The sequence below is a fragment of the Garra rufa genome, chromosome 14, assembly GCF_049309525.1.
Source record: "Garra rufa chromosome 14, GarRuf1.0, whole genome shotgun sequence".
Classification (NCBI taxonomy): domain Eukaryota; kingdom Metazoa; phylum Chordata; class Actinopteri; order Cypriniformes; family Cyprinidae; genus Garra; species Garra rufa.
Genome location: NC_133374.1, coordinates 25,507,723 through 25,534,861, shown reverse-complemented (window position 1 = coordinate 25,534,861; position 27,139 = coordinate 25,507,723). Strand labels below are relative to the sequence as shown.

The following is a 27,139-nucleotide window of genomic DNA, read 5'->3' as shown; positions in this document are numbered from 1 at the left end:
TACTGGACTGTGGCATGAAGAGCATTTTTTATTTAATAGTAAGAACTTGCTAGTTTACCATTATCAGATGCAAAAATTTAAAATGTAAAACAAAATTTGAAATAAAACAAAGTAAAATACAAATATCGCCTTGGCAACTGAATGAAAACAAAACAAATGAATAAATAGTATAAAACATGAAATAAAAATAAACACATAAATAAATGAAAATAAATACTATAAAAAATTAAATAAAAACTGGAACAAATCAATCAATAAATAAACAAATAAAATGGAAATAAATAGTATAAAAATATATGTTTTTGAAATCTGTAAAAAATAAAATAATTAAAATAAAAACTGAAATAAATAACCAAACAAATAATAAAGAAATAAAATTAAAATAAATAGTATAACATAATAAAAATTAAAAAAGAAAACCTTTATAAAAATAAATAAATAAATAAATAAATAAATATTGAAAATAAATAGTATATTTTTTAATTAAATTAAAAACAAAAAATCAATAAATAAATATAAAATGAAAATAAATAGTATAAAAATAGTAAAAAAAAAACGAATTAATAAATGAAATGAAAATAAATAGTATAAAAATTATAAAGATTTAAAAAACAGTATAATAAACCTGAAATCTAAAAAAAAAAAAAATAAATAAATAAATGGAAATAAATATTATAAAACAAAAAATAAAAATAAATAAATATAATGGAAAAAGTCTAGAAATAATAAAAAATAAAAATAAAACCTGGAATAAATAAGTTGTATACAAAATAATACATACAAATAAAAATTGCATTAAAATATAAATACAAATAAACATAATAAAAATGACTAAAAATAAACCAACATAAAATTGAAAACAGAAAAATGATTTTCATTACAGCTTTAAATTAGCATGTTGCTAAGCTAAAAGTGTAATACTCTAACAAGAGTACATGAATATTGAGTAAAATATCAATGTTTAGCTCTACTGCACATTTTTATTAATACTTTGAAACTGACTTGAAAAATATATATATAACCTTTTCTTTAATCCACCATCTTAGACTTATTTTTCACTGAGCTCGTTGTAATACATTCTGGTTTTGCCTTCTCTGCAAAGAGTAAATGTGGTTCTACCTTGGAATCAGGTTAAAACGAGGTATGTAAGGCAGCACCATAATTCATTTAGCCAGCGTTTAGAGCAGCCTTAGTGCCTATGGTGCCTCGCAAAGCAGCCTCTCTAGGCAGCTCACTAGGTTGTGGAACAGAGCAAATGTAAAGTAATTTTTAGAGCTCATCCATCATCACTTTTCCTGTCAGGAACTGTTGCAATAGTACTGCAATTTCACCACCATGCAAGTCTTTTTCACATATCAACAACTGCAGATAGTATCACGACTTCAGGAAATCGAAACAAAAGACGGCCGATTAGCAAATGTCAACATCAGAGCCATTTTTGGAAAAAAACACGGAAATTATGAAACAGATCTAAGTGGCCCATTACTATACCTGACCTTCTGATCTCATACCTGATAAATCCTCTTTTGGTGCTCCTGCAGACAAAAAGAATCGTATGCATGAAACAGCCAGAGGCAGTTGCACCACGACTCCATCATTGAACTAGCTGCTGCCTGTCTGTAAGACCATGATCAGCATGCTTCTCTTCTAGCTCCTGGTCCAACTTCTAACCAGTAAGGAGCCTCCATGCCTGTGCGTTTGGAGTTACCTGTTCTCCCTCGGTGAAGACTCGAGTGCCGAAGCTCCACGTGATGGTCGGTGTGGGGTCTCCGGTGGCCTCGCACGTTAACGTCACCTGTTCGTCCATTTCTGTGGTACTCTGGCTTTCCAGGTATGTGATTTTGGGTTGCACTGAGAGGACACATATTTAATAGTTAGATGACTTTTCAAAATTACATTCTGTTATTATTTACTCAATCAAATGTTTGACAGAAATGATCATTCAAATATGACATGCAAAGACAAGTTTTAATGAGGTTTTCACATCTCTTGCAAATGATTTTTGGACCTACAGAGGTGTGAATGAGATTTGAGAGCAGCTTATTTCAGTCTATTTCTGTCATCCACCTTATTTTTCCCATAATTTTTCATGGCCATTTGTAAATTTTATGGGTCTGGCTTCTGGTCTCATCGGCGTCCAGCTATTTATGCTGTACATGGTCTGCTGAAAATGGTCAATTATTGTCATGTTTTGGACTGTACTAATCGGTCAGACTGAGAAAAACATTTGGAGTACTATAGACTGCCAAAAGTTATAACAAATCAAGGAGAAGAGTGCATAAAACTGTCTGAGGAACAAAAGACGCTTGTGGTTGGTCAAACTAGGATTTCCAGGGCAAGTATCTAATTGGAATCTAATTTAACAGGGCCTTTAGCGGCTAATGAACCAGAAACCTCGACTAAAGGCTTAGTTTCACACTGAAGAATAAGGTGGATAAGACTTGGAATATGGTTAATCAACTACGTTTATGCTTTCTCAATTTTAGGAGCTTGCCAGTAGGGGTGTGCGATTTATGTTGTCTATGATAAAATCCCAATTATATCCGATTTGACATTATCGAGTATTTCGCAAAAAAGCAAACAAAAACACATCCAGATAGTGCAGGCATATACTACAGTGAGAAAAAAAAAAATTGATCCCATGCTGATTTTGCCACTCCTTTGTTGCCTTGGCCATGTGTTTTGGGTCATACCCATCCACAACCCATTTACAATGCTCTGGCTGACTTCATTGCCCTGGCCCTGATGGTACATGTTCCCGTCAATCGTCCCTTTGATGCGGTGCAGTTAACCTGTTCCCTTAGCAGAAAAACACCCCCAAAGCATAATGTTTCCACCTCCATGTTTCCACCATGGGATGGTGTTCTTGGGGTCATAGGCAGCATTCCTCCTCCTCCAAACACGGCGAGTTGAGTTGATGCCAAAGATCTCGAATTTGGTCTCATCTGACCACAACACTTTCACCTAGTTCTCCTCCGAATCATTCAGATGTTTGTTGCCAAACTTCAGACAGGCCTGTACATGTGCTTTTTTGAGCAGGGGGACCTTGCAGGCACTGCAGGATTTCAGTCCTTCACGGCATAGTGTGTTACTAACCGTTTTCTTGGTAACTATGGTCCCAGCTGTCTTGAGATCATTGGCAAGATCCTCCCGTGTAGTTCTGAGCTGATTCCACACGTTCTCATGATCGCTGAAACACCACGAGGTGAGATCTTGCATGGAGCCCTAGACTGTAGGAGACTGACAGTTATTTTGTGTTTCTTCCATTTGCGAATTATGGCACCAACTGTTGTCACCTTCTCACCAAGCTGCTTAACGATGGTCTTGTAGCCCATTCCAGCATTGTGTAGGTCTACAGTCTTGTCCCAGACATCCATAGACAGCTCTTTGGTCTTGGCCATGGTGGAGTTTGGAATCTGATTGACTGATTGCTTCTGTGGACAGATGCCTTTTATACAGGTAACAAGCTGAGATTAGGAGCACTCCCTTTAAGAGAGTGCCCCTAATCTCAGCTCGTGACCTGTATAAAAGACACCTGGGAGCCAGAAATCTTGCTGATTGATATGGGATCAAATGCTTATTTCACTCATTAAAATGCAAATCAATTTATAATTTGTTTGAAATGAGTTTTTCTGGATTTTTTGTTGTTATTCTGTCTCTCACTGTTAGATAAATTAATATTTACTGACATTTTAGCAGTGTTGGGCATGTTACTTTAAAAAAGTAATTAGTTATAGTTACTAGTTACTTCTCACAAATAACGTAACCGAGTTAGTAACTGAATCATGCATTTTAAAAGTAACTAATTACCAGGGAAAGTAACTACTTTTTTTTAATTGTCAAATATGTCAAATAACTTTGATGCCCCCAATATTAAATATGTCAAATGAATAAAACATTGTGCACTAATCTACACCATTTTAATGTTGCTGTGGGACAATGTGAGAGACACCTTTCAGGGGCTAAACATCACGTTATTGGGGTCACTTCAACCCACGGACATGAAAAACATCCCGCGGTAACACTGTTTAACCCTCGCAGACCGCACAGGTGTGGTCTGTCTAGTTTTTAGCGTTCGAAACTGCAAAGGGTTTACTTTTATTGGTGTATAGTCATAATAACAACAAAAGGTGCTTTTGTAAAATAAAGAAAATTATCAGGATGTGCTCTTTGCTGTCTCGGTCACCTCTTTTCAAAGACATGAAAATAAAACGACCTGAATCTCAGCGAATACCTCCACAGACTTGATAAATATATGTATAGAAAGCTTGAAATGTCTAATTTTGAAATGTCTAAGTAAGTCACGTCGAAAAAAAAAATCTGTATGATACCAATGCGAGTTCCATCTGTCATTTATTTCTAACACTGTTACTCCCATCACTGCATTTTAGACACAACAGTTCTTGTTTTTGCTGTATTTCATAGACAAAAATATTGCTATTGTTTTGTTACTGAATCAATCAGCCAGTTGAATGAATGACTCAATGACACCTATTGGTGATTTTAAGTTTATATTTTCCTATGTTTCCTATATTTTCTTATATTATATTTTTCTATGTTTGACGGAATTCCAGAAAATACAGAGACATTATCGCACACCCCTACTTGCAGGCATCCATCGACATTCACTTTCAATGTATGGAATAGAGCAATGTGAACATTCAGATAAATATCTCCCGTTTTTGTTTGATTTCATTTAAAATCTATTTAGGGTTTGATAGAAATTCAAAAACTTTCCCAGGTGAGACTTTGTAAAAACATTTCATGGAGGAAAGAAAACAGTGAGTCTAGTGGGCTATTTCTTTAAGGCATAAAACAATATATTCATGCAGCTACACTTTGTTCTCTGCAGAATAAAACTGAATATTTTTATTTTTTTTGCCAGTGTTGAATTTTCAATATCAACTTCAACAGAGCGCTGTCAAATCTCCAGACTCCTGTGAGACTGCATCTCTCATGAATTCTTACCAAAGACTTTAAGGCTAAGTTCTTGTTCGCTCTCCCCAGCTTTGTTCTTAGCGATGCATGTATAATCTCCCTCGTCCAGCTTTGTCACATCTAGTATTGTCATCTCAGAGCCGTCTTCATTGAAGTTGTATTTATCGCCACTCTCCAGTGGAACGTTGTTCCTGAGAGGAAAGAAAGTGCTAACATATTGAAACAATACAGCAATGAGTGAGACTAATCTCAACATTTTCTCTTCAAAGAGCTTGTGCTGTTAGGCATGCAAAATTCAGTGAAGAAATAGTTGGAGCGATTAACTAATTATAAAAAGTGATGATTATAGCAGGGGTTTTCAAACTTTTTAAGGCTGCAAACTTTTAAATATTATGACACTCTTTTGAAATTATGAGATATACACTTTCATTTATGAAGACTAAAAAAAAGGATGAAATAAAAATATAATAATATTTACAATAGCATATCTATTATTATTATTATTATTATAAACAACAACAATAATACAAACAACAACTTATATTTAGGTTAAATAGTAGTAGTAGCAGTAGTATCATGATAATAATTTTATAATAAATGATATAGAATTTATAAAGAAAGAAAGAAAGAAAGAAAGAAAGAAAGAAAGAAAGAAAGAAAGAAAGAAAGAAAGAAAGAAAGAAAGAAAGGAAACAGAAGTGTGAAAAAAACGACTAAAAACAACAACATTAAAAATGACAAAATAACATTTTTTAAAAATATTTATAATAGTATATATAGATTATTATTATTATTATTATTATTATTATTATGTTAATAATAAAAACAACTTATATTATATGATTTTAATAAATAGTATTAGTAGCAGTATAATAATAATAATCATAATAATATTTATTATTATTATTATTATTATTATCTCATCATTATTACAATAAATTATACTGAATGTTAAAAGAAAGAAAGAAAGAAAGAAAGAAAGAAAGAAGACTAAAAATAAACCAACACTAAAATGAAAGCAGAAAAATATAAATAAAAAACGTTTATAATAGTATATATAGAATTGTATTTTTTTAAATATTATTTTAATAATAAAAACAACAATTTATATTAACTGCTTTTATGAAATAGTAGTAGCATAGTAATAATAACAATAAAAACAATAATAACAATAATAACAATAATAACAATAAAGAAAAGAAAAGAAAGAAAGAAATTACTAAAAATAAATCTTATAATAAAAGATAAACATTAAAATGAAAGGTTTTTTATATATTTAATTAAAAACAACATTAAACAAATGTTTATTAATAAAAACATCAACTTATATTAAATGATTATACTAAACAATAATACTAGCATTACTAGCATAACTTATACTGAATTTATAAAGAAAGAAAGAAAATAGGAAAAGAAAGACAATAGGTACTATTTATTATAAAAAATATTTTTATAATACATTATACTAAATTTATAAAGACTAAAAATACAAAGAAAACAAAATAACATAAAAATATAATAACACACTATATAATGCAGTTAGTTTAATAAGAGACTACAATAAAAATAATATTGAATATTTAATATTGAATATTTTATTATTCTTATTTCTTCCTACTACTACTTCACATGTTCAAAAAAACAGTGGATTACCATTTCCTATTTCCTTTTAGGTCCATATAAAAAGTAGACACATATAAAGAAAATGGGAAACTCTGTTAGCCAACCTCTACCATTCATTCTACTTCTATTTGCCCCTCTATTAGTGGTCTTTGTGCAGACACACTTCAATTCATTGGATTCTTGACCACAGTGCAGATCTCTTGATTTAAGGTCAAACAGGTAATAAATATACCATAACCCTTGTCAGAGGAGAGGACCCGAGTTATTTTGAGACAAATAAACACCTCCTTCACCCATCCCCCCCACTCCACGACCGAACAAAAGATCCTTGAGGCGTGTTGTATCATCCCTCGGGATTTGTGTCTCACGCGCTCTCCTCTACGAGCAGCGAGAGAACGCACTCCCGCTGAGAACACAGACAGCTGAGGAGAGACTCACACTTTAAAACTACTAATGGTGTGTTTTTCTATTTCATGTCATCCTCAAAACTTCTTCATTTATTCAGAAGCCTTTTTCGCCCTGCTTTCAATTCCTAATCTAAAATACACAACTGAGGAAGTGCAGCAAAACCAGTCTACTGGATGATTCTGTGAAAGAATATTTGCTTACCGTGCCCAGGTCACCATCGGCTCAGGAAATCCGTCAGCATCACAAGCCAGCAGGGTTGAGAAGCTCATGTCAGCGGTGGCATTCGTTTCCGCTTGACGGATTCGTATAGTGGGCAGGACTGAGGAGAAAAGAAAATTGCAGGTTTGATATGTGGAGCTGAATAACACTTCAAAATCTCAACCCTCTTTGCTACATACCACAGTTTATTCTACTTCAAATAGAATATTTAAAGGTATAGTTCAGCAAAAATGACAATTCTGTCATTAATTACTCACTCTCATGTTGTTCCAAGACCTTAAAATTAAGACAGGGGCGTAGCATCTGGGTATGCAGGTGCATATGGGCCCGAGGGGGAACTTTTAATTGAAACGAGGGAATGAATAGAGTCCTGCCCAAGACGCTCAGGCCTGAGCCCTTTCCTTGTCCGACAACTTATTGTAGTCATTAAAATAGTTCAGTTTTGGTTTTTAATGGCAGAGTGGCTAGATTATTTCGTTTTTTTTTTTATTAAGTTAATTTAGAAATATGTTTGAAACATTTTATGTTTGTTGAATTCAAGCTTTTGTGCATGTTTGATCAATTTAGCCTTCTCAACTCAACACTACTTGCCTAAAATAAAATCTATAGACATAAAACACTTGATGCATTTCACAATATTAAATTAAACATTTAACCTAGATAAATGTGCGCTGTTAGATACATATCCACTCATTTGTGCAGAGTGAAAGCTAAAGGGCTTTGCAGGACATGGAAGCGCCAGCGCAAGCATTTTGTTCTGAGTAACAGTGGAAACCTAAAATACATAATTTTTGCTCATAAAGGTAAGAGTAATACATCATTCAGAATTGCAAAAGGTCGACTTCTAGTTGTGTGCACTCACAATATCAACAAAGCGTTGTGCTTTTGTAAAATACCTAAAATATGCGCTTTTTGCCTTCTCTGTCTTGAGAATACCAAAACCGAAATTACCAGAAATGACCCGAATATTCACAGACATGATAAATATATCTATAGAATGCTTTAAATTACTACTTTAAAATGAAAGAATTTGTGTAATAAAATCATGTTATATTGCGTAAAGTTAATGTAAAATTCCATCTACACCCCAAAAAAAAGTCTGTGGCGTCCAACCTGTTTTCACATTTAACATGAAAAATGGCAATAAATCACTAAGTTAACTAGGTGATTTATGAGAAAAATAAAACAATGTTGGCAAAGTTATAGGCTTGTTGGCTTTTCTGAGGTAGGCTAAATGTTATGTTCCTACTATTAGGCTATGACTTATTAACAAGATGTTTTATTGACTTTTTTTTAAACAGACAGCAATGCTACAGAAACGTTCAAGGCCAAGAAAGGAAGTAACAACATTGTGAAAGCTAAAGCGAGCTTTGCTGGACATGGAAGCGCCGGCGCGAGCACTTGCATTTTTTTCTTAATAACAGTGGAAACCTAAAATACGCTATCATTTTTTGCTTATAAAGGTACGAGTAATACATTATTCAAAACTGCAAAAGGTCTACTTTTAGTTGTGTGCACTCACAATATCAACAAAACGTTGTGCTTTTGTAAAATAGCTAAAGATACGCTTTCTGCCATTTCTGTCTTGAGGAGTGCATCATAAAAAAATGACCCCAAACTCAGCGAATATTCACAGACATGATAAATATAATGCTTTAAATTACTATTTTAAAATGAAAGAATGCATGTAATAAAATAAATGTTATATTGCGTAAAGTCAATGTAAAAATTCCATCTACTCCGGCATTCAACCTTTCTTCACATTTAACATGAAAAACAGCAATAAAAACGTAGGCTTCAATTCAGTTAACTGAGTGATTTATGAGAAAAATAAAACAATGCTGGCAAAGTTATAGGCTTGTTGGCTTTTCTGAGGTAGGCTAAATGTTGTTCCTACTATTAGGCTATGACTTATTAACAAGATGTTTTATTGACTTTTTTTAACAGACAGCAATGCTACAGAAACGTTCAAGACCAAGAAAGGAAATAACAACATTGTGAAAGCTAAAGCGAGCTTTGCTGGACATGGAAGCACCAGCGCGAGCACTTGCATTTTTGTCTTAAAAACAGTGGAAACCTAAAATACGTCATAATTTTTTGCTCATAAAGGTATGAGTAATACATTATTACAGGCATTCAACCTGTCTTCACATTTTAAATGAAAAACAGCAATAAAACCGTAGGCTTCAACTCAGTTAACTTGGTGATTTATGAAAAAAAGAAAACAATGTTGGCAAAGTTATAGGCTTGTTGGCTTTTCTGAGGTAGGCTAAATGTTATGTTCCTACTATTAGGCTATGCCTTTTTAACAAAATGTTTTATTTACTTTTTTTTTAACAGACAGCAATGCTACAGAAACGTTCAAGACCAAGAAAGGAAGTAACAACATTGTGAAAGCTAAAGCGCACTTTGCAGGACATGGAAGCGCCAGCGCGAGCACTTGCATTTTTTTTTCTTAATAACGGTGGAAACCTAAAATACGCCATCATTTTTTGCTCATAAAGGTACAAGTAATACATCATTTGGACCAGCAAAAGGTCTACTTTTAGTTGTGTGCACTCACAATATCATCAAAACGTTGTGCTTTTGTAAAATAGCTAAAGATGCTAAAGATCATTCGGAACTGCAAAAGATGCGCTTTCTGCCGCCTCTGTCTTGAGGAGAAGCGCATCACAAAAAATGACCCGAAACTCAGTGAATATTTACAGACATCATAAATATCTATAGAAATCTTTAAATTACTACTTTAAAATGAAATAATTCATGTAAAATATCGACTTTATGCAAAGTCAGAAAGCTCTTCGATTTCATCAAAAATATCTTAATTTGTGTTCTGAAGATGAACAAAGGTCTTACGGGTTTGGAACGACATGAGGGTAAGTAATTAAATGACAGAATTGTCATTTTTGTGTGAACTATCCCTTTAAATATAATTAATATATATTTTTGAAACTGTTTTTGCCTCAAAGCAACATTGTACCATGTTTTCCTACAAAACAAGAAATAGTTTTTACAATATTTATTTCACACATGCACAGCCAAATCAATTTTAATAAAACAATCTAACATTTAATCAAAAATCAAGTTATATACACACTTGCTGCCTTCAGGGAAGAACCACTGCAGAACAAGAAATTAGCACTTTACAGAAATTGAAAATGCCAGGATGTAAACCTCCTTGAATACTGATATACATATATGCATAATAAGAGAAAAAAAAGTTGTAAAAGTATGAAAAGTACATCTACTGTACCAAATATTTTTGACTCCGTTATGGTACAATGTTGCCTTAGGTTATTCAAAATACATCTTGATTCTTTCATAACTGTAGATTTTGATGAAAAAGACAGTTACACTGTTCAAAGGTTCACTTTGATCGCATTCACAAAGAGAATATGGCACTGCAGCAAATCTGACACACGCTGAGAAAGGAATCAAGCTGGCTGCCAATGGATGATATAACCAATTTTTGTGTAAATATTCACTCCTCCTCTCTTGATAAAAAGGAACTCACAAATTAAGTTCCCTATTTGTGTTGCACTGTGGTCGCTCAAGCAGACTAAACAACAGCATAAAGATAACCCGCTAAGGAGTCAAATTAAGCTGAAACAAGAAAACAAATAAACAGAAAGGCAGACATAAGAGGTGAAATTACATTACCGGGTTTACCGCAGGAAGGAAAACGACATCGCAAATAAGAAAGAAATCAAAAGGAGATGAGAGAAAATGTCTGTGGAGCAGCCAAACAACAGCTACTTCAAAAAACGTCTGATCCTCAACACAAAACACTGAGCTTTATACTCGACCTCAACACCAACACAGCTGATGATCAAATACACAGCTCAATATTGTTATATCTTGCTCTAGCTAAACCAAAAGAGTTTTTTTAACCAGTTAGCACTATGCTAAACTAGTAGGCTAAGCTGTTATCTTACAAACTGAAAAGACAAAGAGAAAATGTTTCATTTGGCTTTGGTAATCTAATTTAAAGTGATTAAAGGATTAGTTCACTACCAGAATAAAAATTTCCTGATAATTTACTCACTCCAATGCCATCCAAGATGTTCATGTCTTTCGTTCTTCAGTTAAAAGAAATAAATTAAGGTTTTTGAGGAAAATATTCCATGATTTTTCTCCATATAGAGACTTCAATGAAAATCAACGGGTTGAAGGTCCAAATTGCAGTTTCAATGCAGCTTCAAAGGGCTCCACATCATCCCAGCTGAGGAATAAGGATCATATCAACGAAACGATCTGTCATTTATTAATAAAAATAAAAAGTTATATACTTTTTAAAAACAAATGCTTGTTTTGCACTAGCTTGACTTCACACATTAATCACATTGGAAAGGTCAAGCACGGTTAGTTCTTCATCTGTGTACTCTAGTTCAAAAAAGTAGGGTGAAGTTCTCCTACAACTTCAAAATCATCAAACATCATTGTTTTATCTGTTTTTGCAAAGGGCATTTGACTTTCTTTGCACATTTGCTTTGTAAACCCTGGGTCGGTACACATTTTAACCAGTGCAGGTACCCAATTTGATCTGTGTAATAACAAAAAAAAAAAAAAACATTTATTTAAGTGAAAGTCCAAATCTCTCAATTTTGAACAAAAAGGCCCTACAATCTTTTTCTTTCTTTTTTTTCAGATATTCAATTATGTTTTAATTTTTCTGAAACAAACAGAGGTTTACTGTTAAATTTAATGCATGGAAGAAAAATTGTGTGAATATTCCTTCAAAAGAGTTTAAATAATTGTTGTATTATTTTTTTTCCTACAATTAAGGCGAGACACTTCAGGTGAATAGGGTAAAAAAAAAAAAAAAAGTTATCGCCTTGCTTACCCAGTTGATTGATTACACTGATAATTCAATTGCAAAAACATTTTTTGTTTTCTAAAATGATAGGTTTAAACACGCAAATGATGCATATTTAAAGGAATATTTACATATGGAAATTAGGCGATATTTAATGAAATGTGCACTAATTTGTAAACATTTCTAGTACAAAAATCTAAACACCAGATGAAGTCAGTTTCAAAATTCTTGTTTTATTTGTTTTGACATATCAGAGTCAAAAGTTTTTACAGAGGGAATTTTGGGAATTTTGAGAATCTCATTTTTGTCACCCCATAGTTCAGAAAATACTTAGAACAGACAAAAAAAACCACTATATTTTCACAATTTTGGGGGGAATAAAATGTATATAATCAAGCTAATTATATATGAACGAATCCCTCTATAAAAACCATCAGGATATAGACAGGAATAAAAATGTAAAGTTTGGTGTGTGTTACTGAAGCGGAGATTTGTGGCTCAGTGTAGGAGAAAAACTCATTTTGAGAAAACGGGATTTAAAAATATTAATTGTAATTGAAATCTACTGCCACAAAATAGATAAAGTGCTAAAAAATAAACACTTAACAGTGTTGAATGTTTTCTTTCCACTAGTCTGAAAAAACACTTTATGAAAAACCAAAAAGCCCCAAATCTAAAATTTGACAGATGCCTTATTATTATCATTTAATTGTTTTATTTAAATTTGACAGAAAATGGAATACATAAAGACGTACTTTATACTGTATGAAAGTAATACAAGAGTAATATATTTCTGTTACATTTTCAACTGTACTTTTATTTTGACAGGTTGCCATGAAGTTTCTGTGAGTATGCAGTATGATCAGGGTTTCTGCAGATATGAACAAGTGAAATTTAAGACTTTTTAAGACCTTTTTAATACCACCTTATATGAAATTTAAGACCTTAACCTGTAATGGAAATAGATATTATATTACATGCATATGTGATATTTAATGTGTTTAATGTAAAAAGTAAACAAAATTTCATGGCTGTCATAAATTAAATTTATTACTACGATATACAGTGAACTTTCCATATCAGCAGATACTATTCCACACAAAATATCCCCATAAAAGTACCACTAGAAATATCTGATTTAAAAAAAAAAATTCTGAAGCGATTTTTTTTTTTTTACTTTTGAAATGTATGCGTACCTTTGAAATTTATTTTATGAATTTATCAATAAATTCTAAATGGCTGTTAGCAGTGAGATTACATAATTTACACTGCAAAATTAAAAGTGAGATTAATGTTTTAAATACATTTATTGATTTATAAATATATATAATATAAATGTTATATAAATACTGCGATTCTGTCTGAAGGCGCAGAAACTTCCACAGAGGGAGAAAAAAATCTACAGTTGTTAGCAACTGGCCTTAGCCAAGCCCTATATTCAGTTTTTCCAAGCCCAGTTTCGCTAAACTTGCACTTCCTCATAGCTAAAAAGTTAAATCCATTTGACTTCTGCGGTACAATCCGAGAGAGACTCGCGCCAATAACAGAAAGCTGATTGGCTATTGCATGCTGGTCTCATTTGTAGTTTAAATTCAGCAAATTATATTTGGAATAGTGAAATAAAGAACTACAACACCACGGAAACAACAGAAAGAGAATTTAAATGAGCATTAGAGGTAGCGTTACATGGACATCGGAAAAATAAGACCTGTGTAAAATTATTTAAGACCTAGAACAGCGAATTTAAGACTTTTTAAGGCCTAAAATTTTGATTTTTAAATTTTAGACTTTTTAAGACTTTTTAAGACCCCGCGGAAACCCTGTATGATATGATTCTAGTTTTCTCAAATTAAATGGTCAAATTCTCATGAAGTGATTTTCACAGCGGCTCAAGCAGACAAGGTTGGAAGAGAGAACATCTGAGATAAAATGTCCTACTTCCAACATCAGTGAGTTCGTCAATCACACTTCACATCAACATATTTCTGTCAATTATGGCAAAAACAGAAAAAAAAAATGCTGCCTTTTGTTTTAAAAACAGCTGACCCAAAGCTAAAATTAATGGTGTTCCAGACGTTATCTCCATGCAGGAGGTGAGACGCAGAGGCTGAAAAACACAGCGAGTGTCCCTTGTACTTCAGTATTTGTGTAGTAAATAAAACCACGTTTCCGCCATTCATACATATGAAACATGCAGGATTCATATTTAAACCATCTTGCATTTTAATATTCACAAACACTAGTCCATATCACAGTTCTAATGAAGTGACAAAACTACTTTTGATTTATTAATCCAAAATTTGATGAATTCCATGGCATTCCGCTCTATTTAGTAAATTCTGTTTTTACGCGTTTTTGCGCAGATGCATTCTCAGGTACCGAAATTTGGCCCCGATTGATTTAACGTGAATCGGTACTCGGTAGTGGTGACGCAATTTGGTCGGAACCCTTTAAAGTACAGAGTTTGGTACCCAAGCTTAGTTAAAATGTATGCAAATGTTTTGGTTTTTTTTTAGAAAATGACCAATCGTTTTGCTAGATAAGACCCTTATTCCTTGCCTGGTATTGTGTAGAGCCCTTTGAAGCTGCATTGAAACCATAATTTGGACCTTCAACCCACTGATCCCCTTTGAAGTCCACTATATGGAGAAAAATCCTAGAATGTTTTCTTCAAAAACCTTAATTTCTTTATGACTCCAGAATGAGAGACATTAACATCTTGGATGTTAATGTCTTAATTTGTATTCTGGAAGTGAACTAATCTTTTAATGTTTTCTTTAAAAACACATTTATTTTATCTGTCTGTTTATTTTGTATGATCTGTCATTTGAGACCAGTTGTCTCAGCCAACAGAATGGCTCTGGAGTCAAAGTGGGATCGAATTCTGTCCAAATCCAGGTAAGGCAAGATGAAAAAGAGCTTACCATTAACAACCACTTTAATGCTGCGGAAGTCAACCTCTCCGCGAGCTTTAATGCGGCCCTCACAAGTGTAGACACCCTCGTCGGTCTTCCTGATCCCTCGGATTTGCAGATGGTTGTTATTCAAAGTCCTGAAACGGACTGTGGAAGAGAACAAGGGTGAACAGATGTCTGGGAAATTGCGTATTAAAACCGCATGCAAATGTATCAGTTTTAACACTTTCTTCATCTGTTATCACAGGGATTAATAAAGTGCCACATTTCTTAGAAAGCAGCATTAGGCTGCACTAATGATCTCATCAATTTATTAATGAACACAAACAGAGTTAAGGAAAGCAAATCACACTTCTTATGTAACACATCATTTGGAACTTTTTGACTTACCATCTTTTTCAAACTGGATCTTCGCACCTTTGTATTTCCAAAGGACGGTGGGTGGAGGTGAACTCATGACGTCACACACTATAATGGCATTGTCCCCTTCAGTGAACTCTTGAGGTGACGGGACATTTGTGAAGGTGATTTTTTCTGGAAGGAAAAAACAGCAGTACAGTAACTTCAATTTATCATGCAATGATTAATTTAGTATTGTTGTAGTGTATCGCAAAGAAACCAAGTCATCATCCAAACTAAAGTCTCCTCAGAAGCACCTTCAAAAATGATTTACTGCATTATTGGAAATATAAGTTGCATTTTTTATCATCTGAAATGGGCTGTGACATTTATTTTAAAGTGACTTATAAATATAAAGTGCATTTAACATCAATCACGAAAAGCACATTTGGTTGTATACTTGTATAGTGCATTTTCCATTTCACTTTAAATAAACTTGTTTAGGCTTGCCATTTATAATAAATGACATTTATAATGAATGTCACTAAAATATGTGCCTGTTTTATATTTATATTTCTCATTCCCGTTCTGTTCTGAATACCATTAAAATAAAGGATTTGTTGTTAACTGAGAGGAATATTCACGTTTATAGTGTTTGTAAAAGTTGTTTAACTTGCATTACATTTTTCTTTTTTTAACATTACATGTACAATGACTGATGCAACTTTTCTTTTATTTTATGTTATTTGGACCTCATCATGTAGTCATGTGCAATTTGTTTTCTGGAAAATACCATGAGCAGAACCATGTGAAAATTTAAACTGTTGATGGCGCTAGAAAGATTGAGATGGAAACCCTAAAATTGGTACAAGGATTGTTTATACCCTCTCCAACTAATGTGCCAAACTTCATACATTTTTGTCAAACAATATATAGAAAACAAGAATTTAAATTTGACATTAAAGGAGAACTCCGGTGTGATTTTGACCTAAAGTGTATTGAATCATGATACCGAGTGTGAACGTACCTTGCATATCTCATCTCGGTTTGTGTCCTGCAGTCCGAAATCTGGGGTCAGTTAGCCGATGCACACAACAGGTTGTCAATGAGAGTCAATAGGGCATCGAAGTAGCCATGTAAATAAATCACTGTTTTACGCCATTTACGAGGCACAAAGTAGCTCCACACTTCATTGGTAGACTTCCAAGGGCCCTGACATTTAAAACGAGACATTGAGAACTCAGAAAAAGCACCGGTAGTTTATTTACAAGAAGATTTATACAGACATTTTCCACCAGAAACAGACCGGTCGCCGCCATCTTGAATTTAGTCACGATAAGTCGAGTGTCGAGCACCAAGGAATTTATCAGGTTATCAACTTATCAGGTTGTAGTTTCCTTCGTGCTCGACACTGTCAGGGCCCTTGGAAGTCTACCAATGAAGTGTGGAGCTACTTTGTGCCTCGTAAATGGCGTAAAACAGTGATTTATTTACATGGCTTCTCCGATGCCCGATTCACCCTCATTGACAACCTGTTGTGAGCATCGGCTAACTGACCCCAGATTTCGGACTGTAGGACACAAACCGAGATGAGATATGCAAGGTACGTTCACACTCGGTATCATGATTCAATACACTTTAGGTCAATATCACACCGGAGTTCTCCTTTAAACCTCAATTTAGCCATACTACTGTATACATTGGATACAGTACAATCTATAAATACTTGTTTTTTTTATGAAATATTGTTAATCTTCATCACTTAAAATTTGAATGAATATATAGGTATACAACTGACGTGTTTGACAAAATATCCAAGGCATTTCAACAAAAACCTATTTTTTTGGAAAACACAGTGATCAAAATTAGAAAACAGTAACCACTGCAATTCGAAAGATGATTCCATCTAAAATATTAGAGGGTTATATCTGTCAGAAATTAGTAGGAAGTTGCTTTAAATGACTTCAGCACATCTGAGGCTGGACATCACTAGTTTCTCAAATTGATCTGGCTCTTGGTCCGCTCTTCTTCCACAGTTGGGTAACTGTAGTGAGTTTCTTAGCCATAACTTTGTCGCCAAGTATTCTGGCTATATCTGTTCTGATATTTGCATTCACCCTGTCAAGCTGTTGCAAACCCCAACTCCTTCTGTAGAAAATATCCCCCAAACCATGACACTTCCCTCTCCATCCTTCACTCACTTCTTTACACACTTGGGCTTCAGTCTTTCCTCAGATTGATGCCAACCAAAATGCTTCCCATCGGACACAAATAAACTAAACTTGCTCTCACTTAGGTAAACTTTGGACCAGTTCTCCTCCCTCCACACAACAAGATCATCAGCAAGAGCTTAGCCTTTTGATTCATCTGAGGCCGCAGGACATCACTAGTTTCTCAAACTGCTCTGGTTTGACCTTGGTCCACTCTCTTCCACAGTTTGGTAACTATAGTGGGTTTCTTAGCTATAACTTTGTCACCAATGATTTTCTAGAACTTTTCAGTCAGGTTTAAATTAGGACTCTAGCCAGGCCATTTCATTTCAGTGTTTTTAGCTTCAAGGAACTGCTTTACCTGGGGACATTGTCCTGCATGAAAATCGCAGGCTTTGAATGTTCGTGGAAGAGGTTCTGATATACATTTGCATTCACCCTGTCAAGTAGCTGTATGAGAGCCCCAACTCCTGCTGTAGAAAACATCCCTCAAACCATGACACTTCCTTCTCCTTCTTTTACTCACTTCTTTACGCACTTGGGCTTCAGTCTTTGATACCAAACAAAATGTTTCCCATTGGACACAAATAAACTAAACTTTCTCTCATCACTAAAGTAAACTTTGGACCAGTTCTCCTCCCTCCACACAACATGATCATCAGCAAGAGCTTAGCCTTTTGATTCTTTCTGTTGATGAAAGGTTTGGTCCGTGCAGAGTGCGTTTTCAGCCTGACTTCTCTTAAACATCCTAAGACAGACCCTTACCCTGTTTAGCAATGAATTGGCAAGCAATTCCAGCTGCAGTGCTGAACCCATTTCCCATTGAGAATCTCATTATCCTGTCTTCTTGTGCATTTGTCTTACATGGACGACCAGCCTTTTTGGGGGACTTAAATGAATTAGTGTCATTGTAAACCTGCAATATTCAAGAAATTAGATTTGGAAAGACCAACTTCTCTTGCAGTGTCTGAAAGGGTCATCCCTTTGACCTTCATCTGGACAACCTGCTGTCGCAGGGTTTCGGTCACCTTGAAGCGGCCCACCATCTTGCAATCTCAGTGAAAATTGGACGAATACTTAAACATAATTAAGGAAATTAGCACCAGGTGCCAGATTAACACCAATAACTAGGAAGTATCTGTAAGGGTTCTTTTTCAAATATTTAATTTAAGTATTTTATACTGTGTTTCAGAATACAGGATGGCTTCACATAGGAAATTATAGGTTGTTCTCTAATTTTGATCTCCACTGTATACTCTCCAAGCACAGATGAATCAAGCATGTCATATTTTACGCTATTTCTTCAGATTGACACTGGCTTCGGCTTTCCGATCTTTCAATGAAATATTGTTAATCTTCATCACTTAACATTTGAATGAATATTAGCTGTAGGTATACCACTGACATGTTTGACCAAATATCCAAGGCATTTCAACAAAAACCTTCATTTTTGTGAAAAACACAGTTATCAAAATTAGAGAACAGTAACCACTGTAGCACATAAGAAGCTTACAACTAAATTTTTGGAAGGTCACAGCTGCCCGAAATTAGTAGGAAGTGTAGAGGCCCTTGCTTTGAATGACTTCAGCACATCTGGGGCCACAGGACATTACTAGTTTCTCAAACTGCTCTGTTTTGACCTCAGTCCACTTCTCTTCCACAGTTTGGTAACTATAGTGGCTTTCTTAGCTATAACTTTGTCACCACTGATTTTCTAGAACTTTTCAGTTGGGTTTAAATCAGGACCCTGGCCAGACCATTTCATTTTAGTGTTTTTAGCTTCAAGGAACTGCTTTACCTGGGGACATTGTCCTGCATGAAAATCGCAGACTTTGAATGTTTGTGAAAGAGGTTCTGATATACATTTGCATTCACCCTGTCAAGTAGCTGTATAAGAGCCCCAACACCTGCTGTAGAAAACATCCCTCAAACCATGACACTTCCTCCTGCATCTTTCACTCACTTCTTTACGCACTTGGGCTTCAGTCTTTCCTCAGATTGATGCCGAACAAAATGTTTCCCATCAGACAAAAATGAACAAAACTCTTAAACATGCTGAAACAGATCCTTACTTTGTCTAAACTGGCAAGCAATTCCAGCTGCAGTGCTGAACCAATTCCCCAGAGTCTCTGCATTATCCTGTCTCTTCAGCAAGAGCTTAGCCTTTTGATTCTTTCTGCTGATGAAAGGTTTGGTCCCTGCAGAGTGTGTTTTTAGTTCGACTTCTCTTAAACATCCCAAGACAGACCCTTACCCTGTTTAGCACTGAACTGGTGAACAATTCCAGCTGCAGTGCTGAACCCATTTTCTTATTGAGAGTCTCGTTATCCTGTCTTCTCGTGCATTTGTCTTACGTGGACGACCAGCCTTTTTAGGGGAACTTGAATGAATTAGTGTCATTGTAAACCTGCAATATTCAAGAAATTAGATTTTGAATGACTAGCTTCTCTTGCTGTGGCTGAAAGGATCATCCCTTTGGCCTTCATCTGGACAACCTGCTGTCGCAGGGTTTAAGTCACCTTGGAGCGGCCCGCCATCTTGCAATCTCAGTGAAAATTGGAGGAATACTTAAATATAATTAAGGAAATTAGCACCAGGTGCCAGATTAACACCAATAACTTGGAGGTGTCTGTAAGTGTTCTCTAATTTTGATGAATACTGTGCTTCAGAATACAGAATAACTTCAAATATGGTTAAGCAGTGACCTTGAAATTTAGGAAATTATAGGTTGTTCTCTAATCTTGATCTCCATTCCATATTCTCCCAGCACAGATGAATCAAGTATGCCATATCTTACGGTATATCTTCAGATTGACGGTGGCTTCGGCTTCCCGATCACCACTGCTGGCCACACATTTGTATGTGCCGGCGTTGTCAACCTTCGCGTTGTAGATGGTGAGAGTGGAGGATGTCTCGTCGTTGCGAATCACGCTGATGTCCAGTCTTCCCGGCTCGATTTTCTCCCCGGTTGGAGCGAACCAGTCGATTTCCTTGGCCCCACCGATAACTACAACCCAAACCAATGAACATATCATCATTCATGAGCTCATCTTATATATTATATGTGTCATCTTATAAATCACTCTGTTAAATGTTAAGCTTGTGTAAACATCCGCACAGCAGAGATAAATCAATCAAGAGCGAATCAGGCCTGAAGCGATTGAATTGTTTGCTTGAATTAGTCGGGATTAGGTGTCGCTGGCACGACAGATGTCAGACGGCACAACCTAAAACTTCAACCGATTCTCAGGTTACCAGTCTATTACCCAAATCAGTGGACCGTAGGACACAGCACTGGTGAAGACTCGAGTGCTGAGAGCAATTATCAGAGTCGCTGTTCCACGCCTTTGGGTCTTCAAATGAAGCCCAGGAGAGTGGAACCAGGAAAAACATTTTTCAAAGTGAGATATAGGCACACAAAGGTTTAACGTATTCCTCCTGTAAGCCTTATTCACATGGGTCTCGTTTACAGAGTCCTCGGTGATATTTGCTGACACAGAACACCATCAGTGACATTAAAGTTCAAATCACACTAGTGTACTATTTCAGCAAATGAATCATCTAGAAGATTACTGCCTTTTTAGGTCACAAAAACATGGAAAAACAGACAAATTAACATTCAACCTTTTAGGACCAAAAATCAGGTCACTGTAACAATATACTGGATTTTTTTAAAGGTATCACTGAGAAGATTCATAAACAGGGGATACATCATTTTAAATAAAGACCTAATGGACCATGTTAGCAACAAGTAAAAGAAGTTGTCTCCCAAGGACTCCCTTTTCTAAAATATAAAAGGCACATATTGTAAATATATAAAGCCCCTATTTAAATGCTGTGTGAAAAAATAGTAAATGTGATATGAAAACATTATATTTGTGAAATTAAATAACTGGTTATTATTCTGTTACTCCGCTATAGTCAAAAGAAATAAAAACAAGAAAATATTTATTCAGCATTACGTTTGCTTCAACCCTGTTAGACGCATAAATCTGTTGAAAAAACATTATCAATTCAAATTCACTTCTCACAATAAATGCGGTCTCAGAAGCAGTTTTACAAAGAAAATTGGCTCATAAACCCCCAGTGAACAAGATAAAGGCAGAAGTCGCTAGAAAAACTCCTAAGAAAGATGCATATATTAAAAAATAGTTTGTATTTGTGCTCTCTCTCTCTCTCTTTCTTTTTTAAAAAGAAATTAATACTATATTATGATAATTTATTCAGCAAGTATTCTGTTTATAAGAACATTTATGATGTTAAAAGTTTTTTTTTTTTTTTTTTTCTATTGAATAAATGAAAATGACTGCTGAAAATGCAGCTTTGACATCACAGGAATAAATTACATTTCAAATATATAAAAATACCAAATAATAAAACTAATTGAATTGTAATATGTGACCCTGAGCCACAAAACCAGTCGTAAGTAGCATGGGTATATTTGTTGCAATAGCCAACAATACATTGTATGGGTCAAAATTATTGATTTTTCTTTTATGCCAAAAATCATTAGGATATTAGGATCATGTTCCATGAAGATATTTTGTACATTTCCTACCATAAACTTTTTGATTAGTAATATGTGACCCTTGATTAGTAATATGTGACCCTGGACCACCAAACCAGTCTTAAGTAGCACGGGTATATTTGCAGCAATAGCCAAAAATACATTGTATGGGTCAAAATGATCAAGTTTTATGCCAAAAATCATTAGGATATTAAGTAAATATCATGTTCAATGAAGATATTTTGTAAATTTCCTAACATAAACATACCAAAATGTTTATTGAAAATTGCTAAGCATTGCTAAGAACTTAATTTGGACAACTTTAAAAGCAATTTTCTCAATATTTTGATTGCACCCTTAGATTCCAGATTTTTCAAATGGTTGTATCTCGGAAAAATGTTCTATCCCAACAAACCATACATCAATGGAAAGCTTATTTATTCATGATGCATAAATCTCTTTTTCAACTGGTTTTGTGGTCAAGGGTCACATATGCATTTTTTCTCAATATTTAGATTTTTTGCACCCTCAGATTCCAGATTTTCCAGAAACCATACATCAATGTTATTGGATGCCGGATTTATTCATCTTTCAGAGCTCATGAACACATCTCAATTTAAAAAATTTGACCCTTATGATTAGTTTTGTGGTCCAGGGCCGCCACATATTTCAATTGATCAATTTATTACCGTTTTACTGTATTTTTAATTATATTTTTGCTGTAAATATCTAAACAGAACAATCACAGTAAATCTCAATTCAGCAAATTAAACTTTTTTTTAACCTTTTTTCTCTGAATTTTTTCACAAACCCCTAACAACCTCTGTCTCTAGGCCCCAACTTGAAAACCCCAGACTTCTTCTCTAAACTCAATCTCATTTCTTGAAGGAAACACATTTGCACATAAATCAGAAAATGAGCAGCGTTAATGTTTGTGATTAAATGACAGCAGGAGAGAAAGATTTCTTTTATGCCAAAATATTGAGTACACATTATGTTCCATGAAGACATTTTGTAAATTTCCTACAATAAACGTATATCTAAACTTAATTTTTAATTAGTAATATGCATTTCAAATAACTTTAAAGGTGATTTCCTTAATATTTAGATTTTTTTTTTTTGCACCCTCAGATTTCAGATTTTCAAATAGTTGTATCTCTGAAAAATGCAGTTCTATCCCAACAAACCTTACATCAGTGGAAAGCTTATTTATTCATGATACATACAACTCAATTAAAAAAAAAAAAATTACCCTTATGACTGGTTTTGTGGTCCAGGGTCAGATATGCATGGCTAAGAACTTCATTTGGACAACTTAAAAGGCGATTTTCTCAATATTTTGATTTTTTGCTCCCTGACATTCCAGATTTTCCAGAAACTATACATAAATGTTATTTGATGTCTTATTTATTCATTTTTCAGAGCTCATGTATAAATCTAAATTTTAAAATATTGACCTTTGACTGGTTTTGAGGTCCAAGGTCACATATTTCAATTTATCAGTTTATTACTGTTTAACTGTATTTTTGATCAAATATCTTACTTTCAAAAACTGCTGCTGTAAATATCTAAACAGAACAATCACAGTAAATCTAAATTCAGAAAATTTAAATTTTTTTAAACCTTTTTTCTCTGATTTTTTTTCACAAACCCCTAACAACCTCTTCCCTAGACCCCAATTTGAAAACCCCAGATTTTTCTCTTTTCCTGAAGGAAACACATTTGCACATAAATCAGAAAATGAGCAGCATTAATGTTTGTGATTAAATGACAGCAGGAGAGAAAGATTGACAGTAATATGCAATACAGATGGATAAACAGACCATTACAATTTGGTAGGCAAAGAACACAATGCCATCAATTTCAAACTGTTTTCGAATGCCAAATATTTTATCAATCCAAAACCATATTGGAACCAGATGTAACCTGGTCGACTGGCGCTCTGTTTCTATTTCTATGGTGTCACGCCAAGAAGCCTCGCCCACACCGGAAACTAACTGGAAAGAAATCCCACTCCTTGCTTACAAAAACCAAGAATAAATGGCGTAACTACAGCTGAAATTATCTACAATACAAAGCCCTGCGGTAAGCGGTCAGAGCTGAATTAATTGCAGAAAACTCTTCAAAGCACTGTAATGAGAGCCAGAAGGTGCCTGGTCAATACGAAAACTTACCTTCACACAAAAAGAATCGAGACTCTCCAACACTGATCTCGCCCTGCGCAGGTGTAATATCGACCTGCAGAGAAACTGAAGAGAGAGAGAGAAAAAAAAGTATTAGGGTTAAACTACACATCAAACAAACCTGCTATAATAGAGCTAAAGTTAGTCCAAAAATCATACAGTTGGAAAAGTTCCTCAGTCGTGAGTTGTGTTTCTCTACATGCATAATTCAGCAGTCTCTGAGAGCACTTTTCATTAATTCCACACAAGCGGCAGATCTCTCTGCACAAGTAACTATGGAAACCCCTCTGACACGGGCTCTTCAGATAAACAACGCCGTGTCATTTTGATCCGACTAAACGAGAGGCGACAACAGACAGTGAACCTAACAAGCTCATTGTCAACTCGGCCATTTCACCTCCTTAAAGTTTTGGAGGTTCATTTATTGCCTTATTGCCACCACATCTGATGGCCACATCGGCACATTCAGTAAGTCGCAAACCCATCCCATTATGCCGAGATTTATTTCCGAGAAACTCTCAACTCATTCGAGGCATTCGAAGGCCAAAAAGCCTGTTTGGGTTAAAAAAAAACGAGACTTCTATCTAGTTTGTCCTCCAGGAATGGAAATAGTAAAACAGATCAATATGTTTGGACTGAGGAAACGTTCAACTCAAAGCCTGGGCGTTAACTTCAGTGTGGCCGTTGCTCATTTCTCATTCGTATGTTGGAGCACAGGGGACGTTTAGGAAATGAGTAAAGACAAAGAGAGCAGACTGAAGACAAAATTGATCCTCTCACAGTTGGTGGCCTTTAGTCTTCCAGGTAATTTAATAAATGGACAAAGCCGGACGAGGGTAAACCTCAATTAAATCAGCATATTCAATCAATACTATCGGATGATTGTTGTTCTTAGTGGAAGAGCCATTTATTTTGTGTGTCTGCTTGCATTTATAATCTTTATGTAGATAAAAGCATAACTTTAATTTGCGAGTTCGCCAAATCGGTCGACTTTGGGAGTGACATAAAAAGGCCAGGGTTCTGCTGAGGACAAGACTTTAAATTAATTAGCAAGGCATGCTGGGAGATGCATGGTGACACTAGAGCCGCGTGTATAACGGCCACAGACCTCTAATCTCTGAAGTCCCTGCTTGAATTCGCTTTGAAGAATTACAAGAACAATTCTGCCCACAGTGAACGCTTTTGTTCGGCAAAAGACAGATTTGACTTCTACACTATGACAAAGACTATTTTAGAAAAAGAAAATGAGGAAGAATTAAATTATGCTTGAAAGTGTTCTTCTGAGAACATGCTTTGGAATTTAACTCTGAAAACATATAGAACTAAATAGAATAAAGACCAAATAAAAAAAAATTAAAAAAGCTGCAAAAACTGATTCAGAACTGTTCAGAACTTCTGCAACTACCTAAGACAAATGAAGACATTAAGACATGATAAATGCCCACTTTTAGATGTCAACTAAGCCTGCTTGGTTATCAAAAATTTAGGTTAGAGCTGGCAGTTTTCCTTAGGATTCTGGTGGATTCGTGTTTTTTTTAATCTGACTTAGGGGTGTGCGATATGACGATTTTTGATCGTGGACGATTAAAATGTCTCCACGATCTGCTTTTGAATAAATATCGTAGTATCGTGCTACAGTGTGCCTCCGTCTTAATATACTGTACATTCACTCACGGGACACTGCACTTATTCATATTCGCGATCACAAAAGTACATTATTTGAATGTGCTTCAAAGTCTTGCCGGTAAAATAACGCCATTTGGTCCGCGCGCTGTTCTGGCATGCGCTTCATGAGCGCGTAAACCTGAAGCACGTGCGCTAAAAGCCTGTCAAACAGCACCTGATTACTAAACTGAGCTATCTTTGGCGCTTAATTTGCTTATACTGTCAAAAACACGCAAGGATTACATTTAAACACAGTTGGTTGTCTAAAGTGAAAGTACACAGTTAAGAGAAAAACGGATGCGCGCCTGTACAGATGCGTGCAGCTCTGTGACAGAACTAAACATGCTGCCGATTGTCATTAAAGGGACAGTACACCCAAAAATGTTGTCACTCACATGTCCTAAATCTATATTAATTTTTTTCTTGTGCTTAACACAAAAGAAGATATTTTGAAGAATGTGGGTAACAGTAGCTGGTCCCCGCTGACTTAAAATAAATAAATAAAATATATGGAAGTAACTGGGGACCCAGCAACTGTTTGGTTACCCACATTATTCAAAATAAGTTTTATGTTCAGCATGTTTTATGCTTAAAAAAATGCGAGAGTGAGTAAATGATGACAGAATTGTCATTTTTGGGTGATGATAGGCTAATAAAACAAAACAAAGGAAAATCACTCACTGCTCTTGACTGAAGAACTTCAATATAGTTGCTTTAAATGTTGCTTCTATGTATAATTTATGTATACAATGTATATAGTGTTTTATTTTTATATTTGTTAATTAAATTTCTTGAATGCTACTGATAAATACACAGACTGTACCTGAAAATTAAAGCACTGTTTGTTTTATTTGTATAGTATGTGTATTTGTAACATGTAGCTTATCTTTGTTCTTATTTTTTAAAAACAAAGAAAATAATGACAAAGATTTTTTTGTCTTCGCCCATTTTGGCTTAAATATTTGCCATTCTTTTTATTTTATATTTTGTTACCTTGTAAGGTTTTGGTTTTAAAATAGAAAAAATAATTTGGCTGTACTACTCAGACAACTTGTAAAAAAGTAAAACCAACATGACAAAGAATCGGGATAAAATCGTGAATCGTGATATTTCTTGAAAAAATCGTGATATGATATTTTTACCATATCGCCCACCCCTAATCTGACTGTGCCTTTATTTGAATCAGAATGCACGAAACAGTTGCAGAACCACTGTATTTTACTCACAATCCAAACAATGTAGCATGAGCAGTTTTTGATGTGAAAATGATGCATAATTTCAAAATTTAAAGCAAAAACAGAATGGTCTGACATTAG

The 27,139-nt window shown here is 34.7% G+C and overlaps 1 protein-coding gene across 1 annotated transcript in view; it reads right to left on the bottom strand.

Moving 5' to 3' along the window:
- The window catches only part of ncam1b (neural cell adhesion molecule 1b), a 159,539-nt gene that overhangs the window by 71,394 nt on the left and 61,006 nt on the right, over window positions 1-27,139 (bottom strand). The window contains 7 exon segments of the mRNA XM_073818210.1: window positions 1,709-1,851; window positions 4,969-5,129; window positions 7,171-7,288; window positions 14,929-15,066; window positions 15,310-15,453; window positions 20,266-20,475; window positions 24,150-24,224. Coding sequence (XP_073674311.1) covers window positions 1,709-1,851; window positions 4,969-5,129; window positions 7,171-7,288; window positions 14,929-15,066; window positions 15,310-15,453; window positions 20,266-20,475; window positions 24,150-24,224 — 989 coding nt within the window.